Source organism: Trachemys scripta, chromosome 18 (genome assembly GCF_013100865.1).
Source record: "Trachemys scripta elegans isolate TJP31775 chromosome 18, CAS_Tse_1.0, whole genome shotgun sequence".
NCBI lineage: Eukaryota > Metazoa > Chordata > Testudines > Emydidae > Trachemys > Trachemys scripta.
The window spans coordinates 10231862-10254023 of NC_048315.1; the positions used below are offsets into that span (position 1 = coordinate 10231862).

Consider the following 22162-nt stretch of genomic DNA (forward strand, 5'->3'; position numbering starts at 1 on the left):
GAATGAGCAGCCCAGCCCGGGGGAAACAGCTTTTGCTTTAACACTGCAACTCGGGCTGCAGCATGGGGCCCCAAGCCTTTCCCGCCCGCCCCCCGAGGCTTCCAAGCCCAAGCTGCGGCCTGAGCAGCAATGTCTATACAGTTATTTTTAGCACGCCAGCGTGTTCATTCCCAGTGAGATGTTCATTCCCAGTGAGAAGAGAATTAGGCCCAAAGAATCTTATCTCTGCCCTGGTTCACCAAGCCACCAGCCTCTCGTCATTGAAATCTCTTGTAAAGACTCGTTTCTTCCCTGATGCTTGCAAAAGGGAGTTTTCAACAATATATTAAAACAAATTCTTAGTAACTTCTTCCTCAGGGCTTCCCAAAGTGTCCTGTCTTGCAGCAACTGGAAGCTCTTTGGGGCAGGCTCTATATTGATTTTGTGTTGGCACAGTGCAGATTGATAGCTCCTCAGTACTGAACAAATACAAATACTATTGTGGAGCCCCAGTCCCGGAACCCCTTGTGCTCGGTGCTGCACAAACACAGAAAAATGCAGTCCCTGCCCCAAAGAGTTTACAATCGAAGTCATTAATACTGCAGCCTAGTAATTCTTACTGCTTAAGAATTAAGCAACATTACAATCTACGTAATTAATAAATACTAAATCATTTTTCCAAGCTGTGCTATAGGGTAGCTAGTGGAGCTCTAGTGGGCCCCATAAAACAAACTGGACATTCTAATGCTGTGAACAGGCTGTATTTTGCTTAGCCCAAACAGGAGACTTTATATGAAAAATGAATCTTATTCTTGAGCATCCTTTTTTTTTTTAGTTTCTCTTTGGAACCAGTGGATAAAAGGAATTAGAGAGATATTCATCCTATTTAGCAGAAGGATGCTGTCTGTGTTTGGGAATAAGGAGAGCTGGTTTCAATACATAGCTCTGCCACAGACTTCCTGCATGACCTTGAGCCCGTCATTTAATCTTTCTGGCCCAGATCCTCAAAGGTATTTAGGGTCCTGACTTCCATTGAGGATCTGGGTCTGTGATGGGGGGACCACCCCACAGAGGACTAGAAGGGGTTAAGGTGGCCCACAGGCCAATTAACTCCAGAGGCTTCACCTGGAGGAAGAGCCATGGAGCAGGGAACTAATTAGAAGCAGGTTCAGCTGTGCAGTAACAGGAGGGGTCTGTAAAGAACCAAGTAGCTGGCAACAGATGGGGGTTGCTGAGAAAGGCAGGCAGTAGTAGTTCCTGGGAAGAGAGAGGTTTTGGTGCTGGTACACCCAGAGAGAGAGAAGGGGAACTAGGTGTGGTAGGAAGCAGTCCCCGGAAGGAGCAGTGAGGGCTGAGAGAGAAAAGCACAGAACTGCTGAGCTGCAGGTCCCTGGACTGCAACCTGGAGACAGGCCAGGCTGGGGTTCTCCTATGAGCCGTGGTGGGAGTGGTGCCAGGAGGCAGTGAGAGGGACTTTGCCACCTTGGAAGGGGGAAATACGGAGTGACCTGGCTCCAGGGCTGAGTCATGAAGACCACGGTGCAGTTTCTGGAGCGAGAGACGGGCTGCAGACCAGAGGGAGAGACAGAGCAACAGCATGTGAACTGCTGTGGAAGCGGGTGTTGACGTCAAGAGCTAATCCCCAGAGCGAGCAGCAGGAGGAGGCACCAGACCAGTGGTGAGTGGTGCTCCTTGTGACCGCCTCATTTCCCAAACTGTAATGTGGGGATAATCACAATTCCTTTTGCCTGCCTTTAGGGTTTGTCAACTGTGGAAAGTTCTGCTGCTTTAACTATGCCTTCATAATTAAAGCAGCAATTACCCCATACTGTAGATAGATTTAACACTAATCTAAAAGAGTTTATAGCTTGTTCTCGTTCAGGTAGTAAAATAAGATTAAACCAGTATAAAGCACCTGCAACAGGGCAGCCTGCCCCTTTCAGAGCCAGTTAGCCCTGCCCTCCTATACCTACACCTGTAGTGAGGGGCAAGCAGGGCCAGATTTAGGGGCAGGTGACCCAGGTGACGGCACGGGGCTTGGGGTGTGTGCTAGGCTTGGGGTGCTGTTTTTGTTTTTAGTGACCAAAAGGGAAAATAGATTGTCTGAGGTAACATGTTCCAGGTATTCTGTATGCGGAGTCATTTTTCACTGACCTCCTAGAATGTTCTGGATCTTTGTAGAATCTCCTGAGGTATTCCAAATTGCGGGAGGGTACCAAAGATACTCCTTGCCTGGGGCACCATTTGGTCTGGGGCTGGCCCTGGGTGCAGGGGCTGGGATTTCTATAAAGAGGGGCCCAGCATTTGAGGGTTAACTGGGAGGTGAGTGGTCAGGCTGCTCCTATGGGGATGGAGGGGCAGAAGGCTAGGTGAGGGCCAGGGGGCTGTCTGAGGACTGTGGCCACCAAGATGCCTGTGTAGAAGATTGGGGCCTGGACTGGAGGGTGGTGTGGCTCAGAGCCTGGATACCTGTGGTGGGTGTTGAGACCAGGCTGACAAGAAAAGATGCTGGGCTGGAGATCCTCTGTTTTATGGGTCTGTTAGACGAAGTCCAAAGGGCAGACTGCTTTAAAGTGGCTTGGCTGGAGGGCCCAGTCACCTCCATGGCCAGAGTAGCCAAAGAGAGTTGTGGGGAAGCTGAGCCGGAGTGCTGCAAGGTTTGGTCTGGCTGTGAGGCGATGCTCGGAGATGGTAAGTGTTGTAACAGCACCTTTATACTGGTATCAATGTGTCTGCTACGGGTCACCCCCCTCCTCCCTAACTGACAGACTCCTACTGGTGCATAACTCTTCTAGTATGGTCTCTAATCTGTCTCACCTACCTAGACAGTCCTTGCCCAAAGAGCTTACAATCTATGTACAATGGGGCTCCAATCTTGCTAGGAGCTACTGTGCTACAATACAAATACTCATTGTTGTATTAACAATACTGTGAATAATGCAAACTTTGTGAGCAAATGTCAGCAATGTTGGAGATAATATCAGGTTTTTCTTTTTAATGATCATGCAAGCCTAAGTGTTTGTTAAAATGATTAGATTAGATTAGAAAGTGTGAATGAACAAAAGAAGCCCAAACAATTTGGCTCGGAGACTTTTAGAGCCTGCCAAATAGTTAGATATCCTGGAACAATGAGAAAATGCCGATCGTGACTCCTTTGGAGAGTGAGGGACAGTCAGTGCTTTAACGTGGCTTATGCGGTCACAGCAGAGCTACCTCCACAAGGGGCGTAGCTACCAGCCCTGGAAGCACTGTCTACACTGGTGCTTTACAGCGCTGAAACTTGCTGCGCTCAGGGGGGTGTATTTTCACACCCCTGAGCCAGAAAGTTGCAGCGCTGTAAATGGCCAGTGTAGACAAGCCCTAAGGGGACTGAGCGGCTGTGTCTCAGCTTGTCTACATGGTGCGTTAGCGTGCACTAGCTGGGGTCTAGATTCTAGTCTACGCTACCATGTCATGCGCTAACTGGCCCATATGGAGCCTGCTGGTGTTCACTGCAAGTTCCGTAGTGCATGTTAATGTAGTCCTGTTTTGAAATGGGGTGCTCTCAATGTGTGATAGGGAACTAGCAGTGCACACCAGCAGGGTCCACATGGGCCACCTAGTGTACAACAGCAGGGGGTTAATTCTAGTGTGCACCAGCCTGTTGTGCACTATGCATCATGTAGAGGAGCCCTTAGTCTAATGGGAAAGACCAACGGTACTTTCTCTTTAAACATGAATACCAACAAGACTTGCTATTTTATGCAAAACTGCTGTGATCGTGTCAGTCACCCCCAGAAATATGTCATTACTGTTCCATGGGGAGTTTTATTCCTGGCTTGCTTTATCAGGCTGTTCCTTGTTCTCCCACACAGACCGCTCTATCACCAGCCGGATTAACTGTATGTTAATATTTCATAGATGTGACCCCATAGGATTCTGCTTTAAGTTACACCAGTGCAACTCCAGAAATACACCACTTAAATCAACAGGATTACACCAATGCAAGTGAGAGCAGAATCTGGCTGTTGTCTCTCTGTCAGCATTTCTAAACCTCCCACCAACATAGAAGAGTATCTAAGCAGTGCAACGTGTTTAAGAATGACGAGTTCTGGCTATAGCAGGACTAGCATCTTTTGTCCTTTCTTTGTTCTAGCTGTTGTCTGCCAGCAGAGTGCTGTCTCTCCTTTACAAAACAGTACTACAGCATTCCTGAGTGTCACAGATTAGACCACAGGTTTTTCCAAGTGGAAGCTTTTAATGTGGCCTCACAATGGGGCCCTGATTTTGGCTGGGCGCTCCAAATGCTACTGAAATAAAAATAATAATCTCTCCTCTACTTTTATGAGGCTATCACCTCCCACCCCCTTCAATCCCAAGTGCTACTGCTATAAAGAGGCTGCAAGTAGCCTGGGAGTTTTCCTTCGGTGCAGACAGTGTAGGGCTCCTGTCAGTGGCCTTAGGCTGCCCCCAAGCCCCAGTGGGAGTGGGTGTCTCAGTCGCGCATGCAGAGATGGAAATTCTGGGTTGTGACGCAGCTCATGGATGGCATCAGAAGGCTGCTGTAAATCAGAACAGCCAATCGCTGCTCTAACTTGTGCAGAGGGCTGCACTAGGCCCAGACTCCAGGCAGTGTGTATTTAAAAAAAAAAAAAAGTGGCATAAAGTCTCTTCCCTGCCCATCTGGACTGTGTTTTCTGTGCTGCATCTCCTGAAAGCATAGAACGAGATCCTGCACCGCCTCTGGCTCTGCAGGCAGGACGTTCTTTTCTTAGGCCCTGCCCCTGGCTCCCAATCGTCTGACTCTAACAATGCCTCGAGCAATTGTATTCAGATAAAATGCCTGCTATGCTGTAGTATCCTATACCTTTACTGATCTATTAAAAATAAACCTGGGCTGCTTGGGAAATCCCGACTGTCTTTCTTGTCTGAGATTTTTATTTTATTTTAAGGGAAGGGTCTCTCCATTAGGTGTCTCTGTCCTGGACTTAATACTTTTGTTTGTTTTGTTTGTTTTTAAAAGATCCTGCATGATGTTTGCCTACCAGTAATTCACAGAATCCCCTGCAGTTCTCTTCCACCTGGGCACTAATCAACACACCAGTATTTTGCTACTAATTCTGCTGACAGTTTGCTTTTGGCATTTGCCCATGTGCTGTTCATGAGGACGGGATAGCCTCTCTCCAGATGGTGATGCCACATGATGTGAATAACTCACAACATGGACTAGATAGGAAACCTATCACCATTTTTTTGGGGTGGGGGTCATTTGTTTGCTTACTTGATATTCTGTGGATGCCGCAGGGTCATGACTGGTACAGGCAAGCCAAACTTTCAAAAGTGGCCACTAATTTTGGATGCTCAGTTCAAGAAAGAAATCCGAACGCAGGGGATTTTTCACAGAATTGCCTGCACAGTCAAGGCTTGTTACAGGGATGACTCCAAAGCAAATCCCCACATCCAAATGCCTCTAACCTGGTGGGGATTTGGAATTAGAACCTGGCTCCAGACCTGGATTTTCTCATCTATCTTAGATACGTACATGGCCTCCACAGTGCCTCACAACATCTCTATGAAGTAGGGCAGTGCTATTGTCCCTATTTCTCAGAAGGGGAACTGAGATAGAGACGCAGTGTCTTGCCAGAGATCACACAGGAAGTCTTTGTGGTAAGAACACAGAAATGAACCCAGGTCTCTCAAACCCCTATCCGGCTGTCCTGCCACAGGAACATCCTTCCTCTCTTCTGCCTGGTTTCTATTTCTGTAACAGATCTGCACGTGCCCAGACTTGGAGGGGGTGTGTGTGTTGAAATCTGAACCAAATTTTGATGCTCAGGCTCATTTCTAGACTACTTTAACCTTCCACACCAAGTTCTGTTGTAAGGGATGGGGGGGGGGGGAAAGGGAACTTCTCTCTGAAAGCTTCTTTGGAGAAAGGAAGGCCCTCCAGAATCACTGTTTAAAGGGGGCCTTTGTGTCATGACTTCTCCTGCTCCTTGGAAAAGTGCCATATGGGTGGATTAAAGCTAAATGGGCCTGGATCCATCAAAACGTTGAGGACCCCCAAGTAGGTTCTACCTCCCAGATATAGCTAATGGATCTGGGGTTTCCTGCAATTCTGAGTCCTTGATCTTCCTTCCAAATGTAGCAGCCCAGCTAACACAGCCCTATCTACCTCTTAACTTCTTTGTCAGGACCTCCTGTTGCCTCAAGTCTGGTGGCCCAAATCCCAGGCATCCTGCCTTAATTTGCCACTGCACGCTACCCTCCACTCTGTTCCTTTAAAGCGCTATGGCATCACAGCAGAGCAGTCTTAAGTGCACCAACCATACAATGTCCAACACTTGACAACCCGTAGACTGGTTCACATGGCAGCCTATAGTCTTGCTGCGCAGGTGCTGAGCCCCAAAGCTGGCACAGGAATTAGACTTGGACACAGCACTGCTACAGAATGGTTATGAGCTAGGAGAGCCTACGGTTGGAATGTCAAGCATTCTGCACTGCTTCAGAATCCCTGTGTCTAGTAGCTTCTAACAGGGAGTAGGTCAGGGAGACAGATTGGGGGGTTAGGGAGGGTCTAGTGATCTGAGCTCAGGGAAAGGAGCCACGTGCTCCCTCCATCTGTACCCTTGGAAAAGTCACTTAACCTCTGCTTTAGTTTCTCCCACATGCAAAACGAGGGATGACTGTACCTACGTCACAGGGCTGTGGAGTTCATGTTTGCGGAGCATTTTGAGGCATGAAAAAACATGGCATCAGAGCGACGTGTGCTCACTAAGAAAAGCAAAGCCAACATCAAGCGCAGCTTATTGTGAGTCCTGGGTCTTGTCATGCTGTTTGCCGGGAGCAGAGACGGGCAGGGAGCTTTACGCAGTCACACCACAGCTCTGTCTTCAGTCACAGTGTAATCAGGACAGCCCCAGAGGCGGTTGCATAGGGAGGCCAGGCTAGCAGCAAAGAGCATTGCAAGATGGAGAATGAAAAACACCCGTGGGTGCTGGCTGCCTTTGAACAAAGATCAGTTTTTAACTTCTAGGAAAAACATGCTATATGAATGTGAGTACCTATAAACATGTATGTGCACTCGTGCATGTCTCTACACATACATGCTCATGTGTGAGTGCTTGTGTGTGCATAGATACCTATGTTTGCGTACACATAGTATGCTTGGGTGCAGGTGTGTGTTTGTGTGCATGTACGTAGGTATATTTGCTGTTCCAGAAGCTCTCTAGATCTTAACCGATAAAGTGCCAGTAGATAGTGCTCCAGAACATGCAGCATCACGCCTGGGTTTTTGTAGGAACAATGAAACTTGTTGCTGTTGTGCAGGGCAAATGGGAGTTCTTTACACCAATCCTTAACATGCTCAGAATTGCCAATCCCAAGATTCAAAACTTGTGAGTCAGACACCCCACTCCACCCCCCCCCAAATCGCTAGAGTGGCTTAAAAATGATTTACAAAACTCTGCATTCTGGATTCTTTTACTTCACTTTCCAGTCTTGGAGGCTTTACAGATCATGTTTTCAAGCTTTTCTCCATAATTACCTTTTTAAAATGAAAGCTGAGATTCTCTGCTTTTTGTGCGACTCCAGAGCTGGGGCTTTAAGGAAAACGCCAAATTTCATGAGATGCACAATGAAACCATTGCATGAGTGTGTCCATGTGCATGTTCATTTGCTGCATTCTGAGGCTTCTCAACTCTGCTTTCCTAGCAGCAACTTCAAAAGCCCTGTAGCAGTTTGGTGGCCCTATCCAAGGAGAGCTTACTGCTCTTCCCTCTGGAGTCCCTCAATGCCTTTCTGACCATTGGGCAGAGGGGTTGCGTTCTATGGGGATGGAGGGCAGACCTTAAGCAGTGACTGAAAGAAGGGTAAAAATGACAGGTCTAAATCTACTTCTTGATCATATCCAACATGCCACAATTCACTTTTCTCTGACTACCAGGCTGTGTTTGTGCATGCTTGTCTGTGTGTATCAAAATAACTGCTTCGACCTTATTATAATGAAACATGGCAGTAAGGTGAATTCAGAAATATCAGTCTTAAACTTTCATTTTCCAGGAAATTCTGAATCTTTAAATTCAGGGCAACAGGAAACTTTTGAAATATCAGAATTTCCTGACCAATGGAAACTCGGGTTTCAACCGGCTCTAGTGCAGGGATTCCCAAACTTGGCTTGCGGCTTGTTCAGGGTAAGCCACTGGTGGGCTGTGAGACGCTTTGTTTACCCGAGTGTCCGTAGGTACAGCCGCTTCCAGTGGCCGCGGTTCGCCGTTCCCGGCCAATGGGAGCTTCGGGAAGCGGCGTGGGCCAGGCACCACTTCCTGCAGCTCCCATTGGCTGAGAACAGTGAGCTGCGAGCGGCTGTACCTGCGGACACTCTGGTAAACAAAGCGTCTTGTGGCTCGCCAGGGGCTTACCCCGAACAAGCCGCAAGCCAAGTTTGGGAACCCCTGCTCTAGTGAGTAGTTGCATTGACTTCAATGGGTCTATTCGGATGCATGAAGTTATGCATGTGTTTGCAGGATCAGGGCCTAAGAGGAGTTGTCATCCTAATTCAGAACTGGGACATTATCAGCTAGGTAGGCCTTGACTGTATAAAAATCAGATTAAACCAGGATGAAACAAATTGCTTGGGAATGAATCTGCTTGGTGAGAGACCGTAGGAAAATGTCAATCCAAGACAGTTAAAGTTACTCCAGACCAAATGTGCAGCTTGTCACTTCAACGAATCTCAGTTAAAAACGACTCTGACCATTCATTCTCACACACAGATCTTTTTAGGGATGATTATAGACGCGTTACAAAAATGACTGCTCAACCCAAGAATCCCATTTCTTTCCCTCTTCCTAGCCTTGGGCTACAAACATGATTTTACTAGGGATGATGGGGGCAGGGGTGGGGTGATTTTGCATCTATTAATAGTTCGCTTTTAACCCCCAAACCTTTACAAATTATCTTTCAAGATAATTATCATGCAACCACCAAACCTAAAGCAGCTGGAGAGCTAAGGGAGGTGTGGGGGGAGTAACATCAAAATTCAGTTGTTGGGTTTTTTCCCAAAATTGAACTTAAATGGTTAATCTTTGTCCTAGATTTTTCTGTTAATCTGCTTTCGTATTGACTTTAATCTCCCCACTAGCACATCACATTAGACACTGCTACACTTCAGAAACTAATCACTTGCTTGATTCTCCCCCCCACGCCCGCAAGGCCTCTGTGCTTTGTCTTTAAAATTAAATCTGTAGTGACTGTACCAGTAATGGAGAACATACTGTCATTTCTGGAAACCGTTCAGCACTCTGTCCCATTGGAAATCAATATCGACTGCTTTATTTTTCTAAAGCTAAAATGGGATACAAGGGATATTTCAAATGACGTTTACAAGCGCAGCGAAGTCTCCTGTGGCTGTATTTTTAGAACAAGACACTGCTCTTCCTGGCTTGGAATTTCGGTCTCATTGTTTGATGTACATAATAGGGGCCTTGATCCTGCATTGAAACCAATAGGACTACTCATCTGAATAAGGACTTGCAGAATCTGGCACCTGTGTACATACCATAATGTTTGAGAGAGGGAGAAGCAGGAAGAACAGTGTCCTGCCTAAGTAAGGGCTTTTACAGGAGGAGAGACTACTGATGTGAGTAAAGGCTGCAGGATCAGACTTTAGCTTTGCTAGTCCCTCTGGGTCTGCATTGTCTCATGATACAGACTTTCTATCAAAGTGAAATTACTGATGGTCTGGTATGAGGTGGGGAGAGCACTGTGCTTTAGAATGGTCTCGTGCTGTATTTAGCAGGGAGCCAACTCTGGGCTTTTCATTTGCAATGCATGGGTGGAAGGCAAGTCTGTTGCATAAGCAACATGTGTGGTACAGTATCTGTGGGAAGGAGAGTTGGCAGCACCACTCATGTACTGTCAGGCCTTAACTCCCCTTCTCCTCCCTCCCCTCCTCCAGCAAAAGGAGTGTTCCAAGCAGGGCTGGCATCTGCTGCAGCGGAACCTTGATTGCCTTGCTTTCTTTGAATGTGTGACCTAAATTTTCTTTAAAACACCTACACTCCCTCCCTCTCTTCAGCATTAACTTCCTTCAGGTCTTGGAAATGCTTTTTATATACTGATAAGAGGTCACATGCAAGACAGAGGCAAAGTCATGGAGCACTAATCTCCCTCCCTCTCTCCCCAGACCAAATCACGGGGTCTTTAATCAGTCTTTGCTCTGGCAAAGCTAAAGAGGGCTCTAAGCAAAGGCTGAATTGTACCTCCTCAATTCTCCCTCTCCAGGCTACAAGTACCTTGCATTGACTTCAGTGGCAGTTTCTCATACCTCCTGGGAGAACAGGGCCATGGACCACTGCCTATCACTACAACTAAAGCCCATCAACCACATTTAAGGCCCTCAACTGTTTTAAAAGCCTAAAATCCTTCCCCGTTAGTGGTTCTCCCTTAACTTGGATTCCTTCATTTAATTTTTAAAATAGGATGGGTTATAAACAACATACTGCTAAGCCTGCAGACCTGAGAGCAGAGGAACAGCCCATCTCCCTCCCAGGTCAGAGCTAGGTGACCTAACAATAGAAACTCCAAGCATTTGCACTACAGAGCAGTTTACGATGTTCTCCTTTGTAAATGTGTGTTGGTTGCTGCCCTTAGAATCCCTTGGCTTGAGTAAACTGCCTTAACACTACACAATTGCCACCTTGCTACATCCAACTGTGTCATTTGGCTAGTTTGGGAAGCTTGGGTTGGTCCCTCCCTGTGGCTGTGTTAAAGGGAAATGAACACCCTTTTGTTTCTTAGCACTGATCATTCCTGACAGCACTGAATTTGAACAGGAAAGATCTGAGTGATTTACTCTTTTATTTCAGCTTGCTTGGTGCAAGCAGCCACTGGTGAGGAAACTGTTTTATGTTGCCATTTCTCAAGACAATCCTAGAAGATCAGGGTTGGAAGAGCCCTCAGGAGGTCATCTAATCCAACCCCCTGCTCAAAGCAGGACGAACACCAACTAAATCATCCCAGCCAGGGCTTTGCCAAGCCAGGCCTTAAAAACCTCTAAGCATGAAGATGCCACCACCTCCCTAGGTAACCCATTCCAGTGCTTCACCACCCTCCTAGTGAAATAGTTTTTCCTAATATAGGGTTACCATATCTCATAAATTAAAAAAAGAGGACCCTCCACGGGCCCTGGCCCCACCCATTTCCCCACACCTAGCCCTGCCCCAACTCCGCCCCTTCCCCACCCTAACTCCGCCCCCTCCTCCCTTCCACTTCCAGCCAGGGGGAAAGGGCTGCCCCAGTGCTACCGGCTTCAGGGTTTGCCAGGCAGCCACCAGACCCTGCGCCCCCAGCCAGCACTTCCCCAGCGCAGCTGGAGCCCGGGAGGGGAAGCGCCCAGCCAGGGGCGCAGGGCCTGGAGGCTGCCCAGCAAACCGTGAAGCTGGTAGCGCTCAGGCTTTGGGCAGCCCCTATGCCTCCGGACCCTGCGCCCCCAGCCAGGCACTTCCCCTCCCGGGCTCTGGTGGTGCAGGGTCTGGAGGCACGGGGCTGCCCGAAGCCGGTAGCGCTCGGGCAGCCCGGCTCTTAAACAGAGCTGAAGAGTCGGGGAGGAGCAGAGCCGCCATTTTCCTGGACATGTTCGGCTTTTTGGCAGTTCCCCCCGGACGGGGGTTTGACTGCCGAAAAGCCGGACATGTCCGGGAAAAAGAGGACGTAAGGTAACCCTACCTAATAGCTAACCTAGACCACCTACACTGCAACTTGAGACAATTGCTCCTTGTTCTGTCATCTGCCACCACTGAGACCAGTCGAGCTCCATCCTCTTTGGAACCCCCTTTCAGGTAGTTGAAAACCGCTATCAAATCCCCCTCACTCTTAGCTTCTGCAGACAGATTGTCAAACAAGGATCCATCCAACATGGAATCCAACCTCTGCACGTCAATATTGCCTCTTATTCTCAAGGAATAAGAGGCTTTTGTCTTATTGATGCATGTGTTGTGGAAGGGGTAAGACCGTAGAAGGGGGAAGTCAGGGGAAAAATTTCTTGGATACTGTCATTTCAGAAATATGGGACTCGATTTTGCACTCGCACTGGTGCAAACCAGCAGTTAATCCACTGAGGGCGATGGGCCTTGTGCACTCATGTACACCAGTGAAAAGTGAGTGTAAAACACCACCACATCACGATGGGAACCCTTTACACTCACTGTGCACTGGTATAAATGATGGCACAAGGTGAAGGGCAATGGAGAACCACCTAGTGGTGTTGCATCCATGTTGAACGAGCAGGAGGCCTCACTTGAGCCTGGTGGGGTCTCACTGGTTGTGGCCCAGTGAGGTGAAGTGCCTTGCTCAAGGTCACATTCTAGAACTGAGAATAAAACTCAAGGCCAGAAATGGCAAGTGATAGTTGGGTGTCAATTTGGGGGGCGGAGGGAGGCAACTGGAGACACTTTAAGAAGTGGGCTGGTTTTCAGAAAGTGCTGAGTGTTCTCCCCCTGAAAATCTTCAAGGTGGCTCAAACTGGGAACCCAAAAGATGAGGAGACCCAGAAATCACTGTCTGGAAATCTGAAAGAAGATTTCCTAAGGTCAGTACCTGATTCCGTGGCTAATCCCTTAAGCTACCACCTCAGGACCTCTTGCTGAAATTCAAGGCCCCATGCTTCCTGCTTGCTCTCCCTTACGTAGCCCTCTGTTCAGAGGAGCTAGCAGATCGCACGAATTACTGCCAAAAGATTTAAGTTTCCCCTCTAGTTACTGGAAAGGGATCAGGAAAGAGGAAAAATAGTCAGAACAAATCCATTTCTATTTCTGATGTGTTTATGCTGCGCAAATGAAAATGGAAGTGGGGGAGGGAAGCCAAGTTTGCTGTCATTTCAATATATGAATCGCTGCAGGGCTGTTAACAGCATTTTTCTTCCTATAAAACCTGGTACTGTAAACAAGGGGGAGGGTGTTGATGTGGGGGGGAACTTCTGAATTCACCCGGGGAATGTGGTTCGTCTGAAATGGATTTGGCTGCAATATTTAGTAAAGATGCTCTCCCCTCCCCCACCCATGTCATCTAAACAGTGCTAGACGGCGAAGAAGGACGTCAGCTGAATTTGCTGGCTGGGAGTGCCAAGGATTGGAATTCTTCCATTTTGAGTTTCCTCTCCCTCCCCCCCATTGGAAGGATAACTCCATTTGGTAAACTGCTACCCAGGAATCTCACTCCGACTGCTGTGAATGCCATTAACCAGTTGTAATTTATGACCTCCCGTCAAATATTCAGCAGACTTTACATGCCTTTAGCTCACTGCTTAACTTTGCTCCCGTGCCAGAAATTACAGCGTCTTCTGTGAACTTGCACTCATTTCTTTCCAAAGTTTTACTGGTTAAAGCTGTGAAAAGGTGAACGGAGGTTCCTGGAATCCACTGACTTGCCTGGATGCTTTGGGTGGGGAGAGCATGCTGCTGGAAAGGTGGATGGTCCAGAATGAATCATCCTGTGGTCCACCCGAGATTGCCTGTCGCCACATGGCGGGTGATGGTGGTTGTCAGGCAGGCAAATCTCATAGTGTAGTTACATGTGGAAGGTGCTCAATAGATTTATGGGCATCAGGGAAGGCTTCAGGGGAGGGAAGCTGCTACTTAATCCGCAGCGCATTTGACAGGCTGTACAAAGGGCTCCTGCTGATCTCGGATTCATTACCTCCCCGGAGGAGGCGGCGCAGTGGTTTTTAAGGATTTTTCCTGATGAGTCGTTATTAGTAACCCTGTTGCAACATCTTGTCAATATCCAAATGAAAAGCTCTTTTGGGTGAGAGGCTCATTGTCAGAAATGACAAGCAAATAGGAAAATGGTGCATCTATTACTGTTGGAGCTCTCTGCTTACAGCGACCTGTGTCTAGAATTCCTCTGGAATCTGAGACGTTAGGATTAAGACAAACCAGCTATTCTGAAAGGTAATACTGGGGAATGGGAGAATTTGCTAAAGTAGCAAAAAGTTCCTTTTAGAACAGACACAACACCATATGGTTCTCCCCGGTGCTAGCCTCCTACTGAAAGATAAAGGACATCAGTGAAATATGACGTCAGATCCAGCCTGAATGAGCACGACCAAAAGTTGCTGCTGTTTGATGTTGTATGTGACATAAGATACCTGGCCACTGGGAACCAGCCTGAGAGAGTAACTTCCTCACTAAAACTAGCATTATCAATGGTCCTCAGTCTTGGAAACCTCATCAAAGAAATCAAGGGTTAAATGGCTCATGGGCACATCCAGGACAAAGATGAAGTACACTGGAGTGGGAGATCTTGCGTTGCTTCTGCCCACACTGGACCTCATTTTCCCAGCTCTTATAATAATATATGGAGATATACCTATCTCATAGAACTGGAAGGGACCTTGAAAGGTCATTGCCTTCACTAGCAGGACCAAGTACTGATTTTTTTTTGCCCCAGATCCCTAAGTGGCCCCCTCAAGGATTGAACTCACAACCCGGGGTTTAACAGGCCAAAACTCAAACCACTGAGCTTGTGTATGCATCTATGACTCTGAGAGGCACTCCGACATTAAGGTGTCGGACACAGGATAGATGACCGGTATCAGTGGTATAAAAGTCTTATGGCGCCTCCGCTAGCAAAAATCAGCCTAGCTCTGGAGCCGATGGAGCACTACTGATTTACACCAGCTGATCATCTGGTAAAATGGTACTATCCTTAGACATGGTTGGGAAGAAATGATCTATAATGTCCAAGTTTGTAATGAGGTCATTGATGCCAGTGGGCATGTCCAAGCCTCCAAACCTGACTTATGCACAAGAAATCTATTTCCTCTCATGGCTGGAAGAGCTGCATTTGGGTCTAGTTAAAAAATAGAACAGCAAAAGTATGAAAGGGATGGGAAAATAGATAAGTCTGCAGTGACAAAATCATCTTTGTTTCCTTGGAGTCGGTGAGAGAGAAGAGCTGGAAGACAATGAGTAATTAGTCATTGCTGAATTATTGATGAAAGATACTGTACAAGTTGGAACAAATTTCAGCAATGGGAGGGAGTTATGTGAATCATTTGTCTTCATCTGGAGAGGCTTTATGAAGAGCAAATATCTGTCCGGACCTGCTCATCTTTTGCCATGGGCAAGGACAGGATTTTAAAGTGACCCTCACTTTCCCAAACGCCGGTTCACACAACCCCGAAGGTTCCTGTGGCTCCCCAGTTAGCATACACTGAAGCTGTGGTCCTGCCGCCCCTCCCCCCCTCCCCCTTGGCTTCAAGCTTCATGTCTAAGATTTGCAGAGCTGGAGATAAGCTCCTTGGCCTGCCAACGCCTCTCCTGTGCAGTGCCTAGGATCTGCAAAAGTTTTATCTTCAGGCATGTTCCCTGTGGGGTTCCTAAACACTGCAAGTCTGAAGCTCCCTAGGGGTGGATTCTGAAATCCCCAAATCTATGGATGCTTCAGGTGTCCTATAACTTTGCAGAATCAGTCCCTTAGTAATTCTTTAATGTCTCCATGTTTGGAATTCATGCTGCAATCATGAATGATAGAAATCGGAGATTGCATTAGTTGTTTGATTAGATTTCCTAAATTCTAACAAAGATCAAGGCCCAATCACAATCTAGTCCACTCCCTTGTCAGATTTGGATTGCCCCTATGGTATATTTAAGTGATGAGATCCTTAACAATTTGTTTCCTATTATAGCTCACAGATCTTCTGGCCTAGAGCAGAAGATACTGGGTATGGGTCTTTACCTTGTTGTAAAAGCAGTTTCAGATTAATACCTAGCTTTTTATATAGTTCTACTTTTCATTAGATCTAGTCTGAACTGCTTTAACACATTATTACCCCTTGGGCTAGGTCTTCCTTTGTGCCACTTGCATTATTAAACAATTTCCCAGGCCACAAAAACTCAGAATCTTGTGGCAATGGTGAGAGGTTGCTTTGCAGCAGGAAACAGCTGCAGCTTGTACTGTGATGTGGTGTTTAAAAAGTCATGCCAAGGAAAGATTTTTTTCAGATGAGCAAGGGGGGGGGCAACCCAATATAGTTATGCTGTTAGCTTTGACATCCATCTAGCATCTCGGTCATAAAGCAGCAAAACAAGAGGGCTGCTGATGTTGCAGATTCCTGGGTTGCTCTGGATCGAGGTGGGGGTCAGAGAATTGATTTCATATTTCCTCACTGCAAAAAGGGAAAAAAAGGACCAAATTTCCTGTAGCTCTGAAGGAGCCTTTTGGTATGATCTCATCCCTATTGTTATCAATGAAGCCCAGCCTTTTTCCTGTCCTTATGCGTGCTGGAGAAAGAATGAACTATTTTTACATCTTAATCGATAAACAAGAGGCAAAATACCTCTGAAGGCACAGATTAGTGGAGGAAGAGGCAGGATCATCTTTCATGCTCTCCCCTAACCCTCCCTCCCCCCAAGACCAGTGAATTGCTGCTTTATCTATCCTGCAATAGTGAGTCAAACGCAGAGTAGTGGCTGAAGAGGTTTCAAAAGCTAATTCCCTCTCAAGAAGTGCATTGTGATCTACTGTAGAATGAACCCAAAGGGTAGCTTTATAATGATGGGTTATAAGCACAAGCACCTGTTTTATGTTGCAGTCTGCCAGCTGAGTGTCAGAGTAAAACATGCCCATAGTCTCCAGCATGCATCTCCGCCAAGGTAGCATTTTGTCACCCACGCTGGGAGAGAAGCTTTTTAGTGGCTATTATTCAAATTGGATTCAGCGGGATCATCGTATGTCGGGTTAGGATTGTAGGACCACGTTTGTAAAATGAAACCGTGCCAACAGGGTGAGTATTCAGGATTAAGGACGCTCAGGGTATGTCTACACTGCAATAAAACACCCAGGGTTGGCCCATGTCCGCTGATTCAGGCTCAGGGGGCTTGGGCTGCGGGGCTCTAAAACTGCAGTGTAGATGCTAGCCCGAGCTTGGGGACCTGCTCCCCTGGGGGGTCTATTGAGGAGTATCTTACTCCATGAACCATCCCATTGTCTGCAGTGGTACTGTGAGTAAAGAGGACAGCATTGGCTTCCCAGCAGCCAGTTAAGGATTACATTTTTGCCGTAAGCCAGAGGTGATGCGCAAGCTACCCCCTTCTCAGGAGTAGCCCCAGGAGACGCTGTGCCTTAGACACCTCTCTTTGGGAATGTCTATAACCGGGTTGGAGCTGTAATTTCCAGCTCAGCGAGACCTACATGGGCGAGCTTGGATTCAGCTAGCGCACTAAAAATAGCAGCGTAACTGCAGCCGCATGGGCAGCAGGTGGGGCTAGACGCTGTGAGTGTGTACTTCAGGTTTCGGCTAGCTGAAACCTGATGTTGCTATTTTTAGCGCACTAGCTCAATCGGAGCCGGTGTGGGTCTGTCTGTCTGAGCTGGAAATTTTACCTTCGGCTGCAATGTGGGAAATGCTTCTCCCTCAGAACATGGAGAGGAACAAGTTACTCCAGGCCTTGCAAAGTGCTGCTGCTTCCTCCCTTACCCCCTTGCATCTGGCCAATAGGCATCAGATGCAGAGCAAAAGCTCCATTCACGCCCCAGCCCCTTGGCTTCACCCACTCCCAATTCACTGGCTCACAGCAGGGAGTGTTCACAGCAGACCAGGAGCTACAACCTTGGTAGGTCTCATTTGCCTGAGCAGGTGGCGTGGTGGAGCCTTAGCCCCTCTTACAATCCCATTTGTGTCCTCAGCTTGCTTAGACAATTTAGCCTGGAGACTGCAAAGCAGCATTTAACCTGGGCCGCCCAGAGGATTCAGGGGGCCTGGGGCAAAGCAATTTTGGGGGCCCCTTCCATAAAAAAAAATTTGCAATACTATATTCTCATGGGGGGGGGGGCCCTGTGGGGCCTGGGGCAAATTGCCCCACTTGCCCTCCCCTCCCCTTGGGCGGCCCTGCATTTAACCTTCTGTCCATCAAAATATGTAATGAAAAGAGGCATTTATTGAAATGCTGCAAGGCTTTCTTGGTTGGTAGATGTAGAGGCCAGGTGTGGAGTTTTTGTTCTGGATTGTGAAATGGATGGGAACTTCCCTGCTTTGTGGGTTGTGGATTTTGGATCTTGCATTATCATTGGGTAATTCTAGTATGACACATTATTCTCCTTGTTCAATGGCTTCTAAACCTGCATGTGCCACCTTCTCCTTTAGGAAATTCACAAATTCCTGCTTGGAATCCATTTTCCCCTTTACACAGCAATAATTACATGAAGAAATCACAGAGGCACAGTAGGGTCCAGATAACCATGTTGCTAAACCTACAGAACCACACAGGGCCTAGTTATGCATATACACTGATCTGGTTGATTTTTAAAACATAGAACACAGTGAGCACCACAAGAGGGTTCACAATTATTTAAAGGGATAACTACTCAATTCCTGTACACCATACTGGGAGAGGATCACATTTCAAAGTGTACATGGCTTTCATGTCTGTGGTCCCTGTTCTATGGGAAGATGTATGTAGGTGCCCTAAGTGAGGCTAGTCATGACATTAAGAACTCACCTGTGCAGTGCTTCTGCAATCGGAGAATCTCTAGGTGCAGGTCACGGAGCAGTTCCATCTGTTCCTTCTTCAGGAAGGCGATATGTCGCTGCACGCTCTGGATCTGGTGCTCCAGGGACAAAGTCTCCATCGCAACAAAATTAACAGTCCAAGCCTGGAGGGAGTCAATGGTTCGTGATCAGACATGCAGCTGCGTACTGTGCTTGTGATTCAGCTGGGGAGGTGAAAATTATTCCTGCGGCTTTTACAAGAGACATTTAAAAGGGGGAATTGAACACTGCTTGAGATATATTATGAGTGGCTGAACCCCCAGTCTTTCCTTTCTCTTCCCACACATTGGGGGCACCTCTGAGTCCCTTTACTTAGATTTCACCAATGCTTTTTACTTATAGGACCCCCATTGCTATAGTGCCTCAGATAAATTAATGGATTGGACTGAAGTTTTATCATTCCCCTTGTGTATATGGGGCGCGGGGACCCAGATTAAGCTGCTTTCGTAGGGCCACACATGGGGTCTGAGGTAGAGCAGGCAATCTAGGCCTGATGACACCATGTGGGTGATGTCAGATGATGGCATGGCTTTTTAGTTTACTTTTTAGAAACTAGGACATTTCTCTCTCTCTCACACACACACTCTACAACTGCAAAGTCAAGTACTAAAAAGTTAGGAACTGCTAGAATTGCATTGAAATGCCTGTGCAACCTGAATTCAGAACCTTTGTGCATATGGCTTTTTACACAGTCTTTCATTACTCTTACATTTTATTTCCTTTTTCTATAGGATCCCTTCCTCATTCAGGACACAGAATGTCTGGTGCTCACTGAATTAGCAGCTATTCAATACTTGTTTTATCCTCGCAATTGCATGGGGCATACATTCCTTACTTACTGCCAACTATTCAAACCTTGCTCTGAAGACAGAATTATGCATTTCCTCCTGGGTTTTTTTGATGGCTTTCCTCACTATAGTATCAGTGCATCAAACATTTAATGACTTCATTTTCACAACACCCTGGGAAGTCCGGGGTCGTGGTATCTCCATGCCTCCATTTCCCATCTGTAAAATGGGAATAAGGTCAAAAGTATCAGCTAAGTTTTCTATCCGACTTTAGACACCCAGCACCGGATTTTTATTTTTTAGAATACATAGCATTAGATAGCACTTCATATGTTCAAAGCACAGCTCCCATTGATTTTGTTTGCAGCTGAGAGTACTTGACACTTCTGCAAGTCAGGCACTGAATAAGGCAGGGGTTCAGTGCAAAAAATAGGATGTGATCATGTGTTTAAAGACTGCATCATAATGCATAGGCACAAGGAGGCTGAATTAGACATTGTCTAACTTTTGAGTGTTGACTTTGAAACTTTAATGTTTTAGTGTGCATGTGTATAAAATATTATGTATGATGATGGAAGAACTGTTGAGGAATAACATGCTTAGTCAAATTGTGCTCGGTTACTGATATAAACTGGAGCAAGTCCACTGACTGAATTTTACACCAGAGGAACTGAGAGCAGTTGGTCCTTGGTCTAGGGAAGTTCCTTCACTGATTCTTAAAAGCCATCCCCAGTGTAAGATAAAAATGGCCTCTATTTTACGATCTACATCTCCAGTGGAGAGGTTAATACAGAACACTTTACAGTGAATGTCCTCTCTTGTTTAGAGAGAGGCTTGAAACCAAGCTCAAATCTGCATCCCCCTAGGTTGGAAGCTGGACTCTGATCTGGATCCAAATTCTGTAGCTGGTCCCATGATCTGTAATAACATCTTCACCCAAATCCAAACTCCAAACTTTGGAGAGGGATTTGTTTCTGGATTCCGAGCTGCAATTTGCAGCTCAGCCCCGTCTCTAGGACATCCTGACCTCTTAAAGAAATAAATTGCCTTTCGTGAATCCACTTCTTTGTCCCTCCTAGAGCTAGAGTGCATGTGAATACTTTGTGTGAGGCTTTCAGTAGGACTGGGGCCTAAGGTGAAGCAACTTCTATCAGAAGCACAGTGGTGATATGGACTAATTCTCTGAAATAGTTTGAGAGAAGCAGGGGAAGCTCTATTGCTTGGGACATTTAAAAACAAGTCAGGCCATGGCACCAGAATCAGTTTTTTAGCTAGGAAGGATATAATTGTATCAGAATTTGTGACTAACACCCCTGCTCTTTCCAAAACTGTCGTGTTTCCTAAGGATCAAAAGTAAGTTAGGACGTTGGTTTTATTTCAAAGAAGGCAAGTCCAAAAGCACTGTGGTCTCCAACCTCCCTACCCGCCTAACATTATGATGGGGCATTGGTTCAGGACTGGGGGGGGGGGGGGGGGACGGAGGTATCACTTACTGAATCACATGACCACTTCTTGCAGCTCCTGGGTTTTCCTTGGAGGTCTCCTATCCTAGTATTGCCCTGGCCTGAACTTGTTCAGTTTCAGAAACAGCAGCAGCAATTATATGCAGAAAAGGCTGCGGTGTATTTCCTTTCCCATACATCTTACAGTTACGCTTTAAAAGTAGATGCCCTGGAGCCAGCGTCATCGCTGAGTGGAGTTGCATCTGGGACCAATTCACCATGAGTGGAGTTACATCAGGGTGAATTTGGCCCATCAGTTATCATTTGACAGGCTACATACTCTGAATGCATGAGATCTAATGCATGAAAAATACAATATGCTCTGTCTCACCCAATCAGTATTATGTGGCAAGGAGATTCGTATCCTCTTATAGAGGAAGAACAATCTTTGCTGGTAATTCACATGATGGACAAGTGGTGGTGTCCACTCTGTTTCCCGGAGGCTGAGCTCCTGGAGGTTAGGGAGTACATCACTACATGTTAATTTCTTCTGTAATGGTGCTGCATTAGCCTGCCTTGCTGTGCCGCTGCACAGCAAAGATAAAAATAAACCTCAAAGAATCTGTAATCTTGGGAAACACCATCACGTGGATACGGCAGCCATCCTTATTCCAGGCATGAAACCCAAAGGGTGGGGGAAACCATAGATTTTATTTGTAGCAAACCATGTTGATGATTTGTGCTTGCACTCCATCCTTTGGAAGATTTTGCCAGCATCATTCCATCATTTGGAAGCTATTCCCATTTCTTTTTCCCTCGACATCTGATGTCCTTTGCCAGTTTCAACATTAAGCCAACGCTTTAGATTATGCTTACAGCCCATGGATTTTTACTTTTGTGCATTTTAACTTAATTCGGTGGCATTCCTCCCAATCAAATAAGCTTGATTACTGTAATAAGCCTCGGAAAACACCAGTTTCAATACTTTCTGTTGCCAAAACCTCTTTAAATTTGAGAGAGCCTTAAAATCTGGACTTCCAAAATCAGGCACTAAAGCTAAACTAATAGCAGTAATTTTTTTTGCCATATTTACAGTGCTATTGTTGTGATCACTTGCTGATAACCAGGTACTAGAGTGGACTTTTCTAATACTTTGCATTGTTTAGCACTTTTCCTCCGCAGATCTCATTGAACTCTTCAGATCTTCATTGATGCAGCCATGCCATACCCCTGGCTAGGTGGCTTTAGACCCAATTTATAGATGGGGGAAACTCAGCCACAGAGGTTAGTGACTTGTCTGACTTATCACCTGGCTGGGAAGTCCTGACATTCAGACCTTGCTCTAACTACTAGATAGCTTACCTTCTCAGTAAGATTTTTTTTTTTTTTTTAATTAAGGATTGTTTTTTTTGATGGCTAAGACC

At 46.5% G+C, this 22162-nt stretch overlaps 1 protein-coding gene across 1 annotated transcript in view; it reads right to left on the bottom strand.

Annotated features, from left to right (window-relative positions):
• The window catches only part of CCDC92B (coiled-coil domain containing 92B), a 54308-nt gene that overhangs the window by 20833 nt on the left and 11313 nt on the right, over positions 1-22162 (bottom strand). The window contains exon 3 of the mRNA XM_034752186.1: positions 18459-18612. Within this exon, the coding sequence (XP_034608077.1) occupies positions 18459-18612 (154 nt within the window). The remainder of the gene's footprint in view (positions 1-18458; positions 18613-22162) is intronic.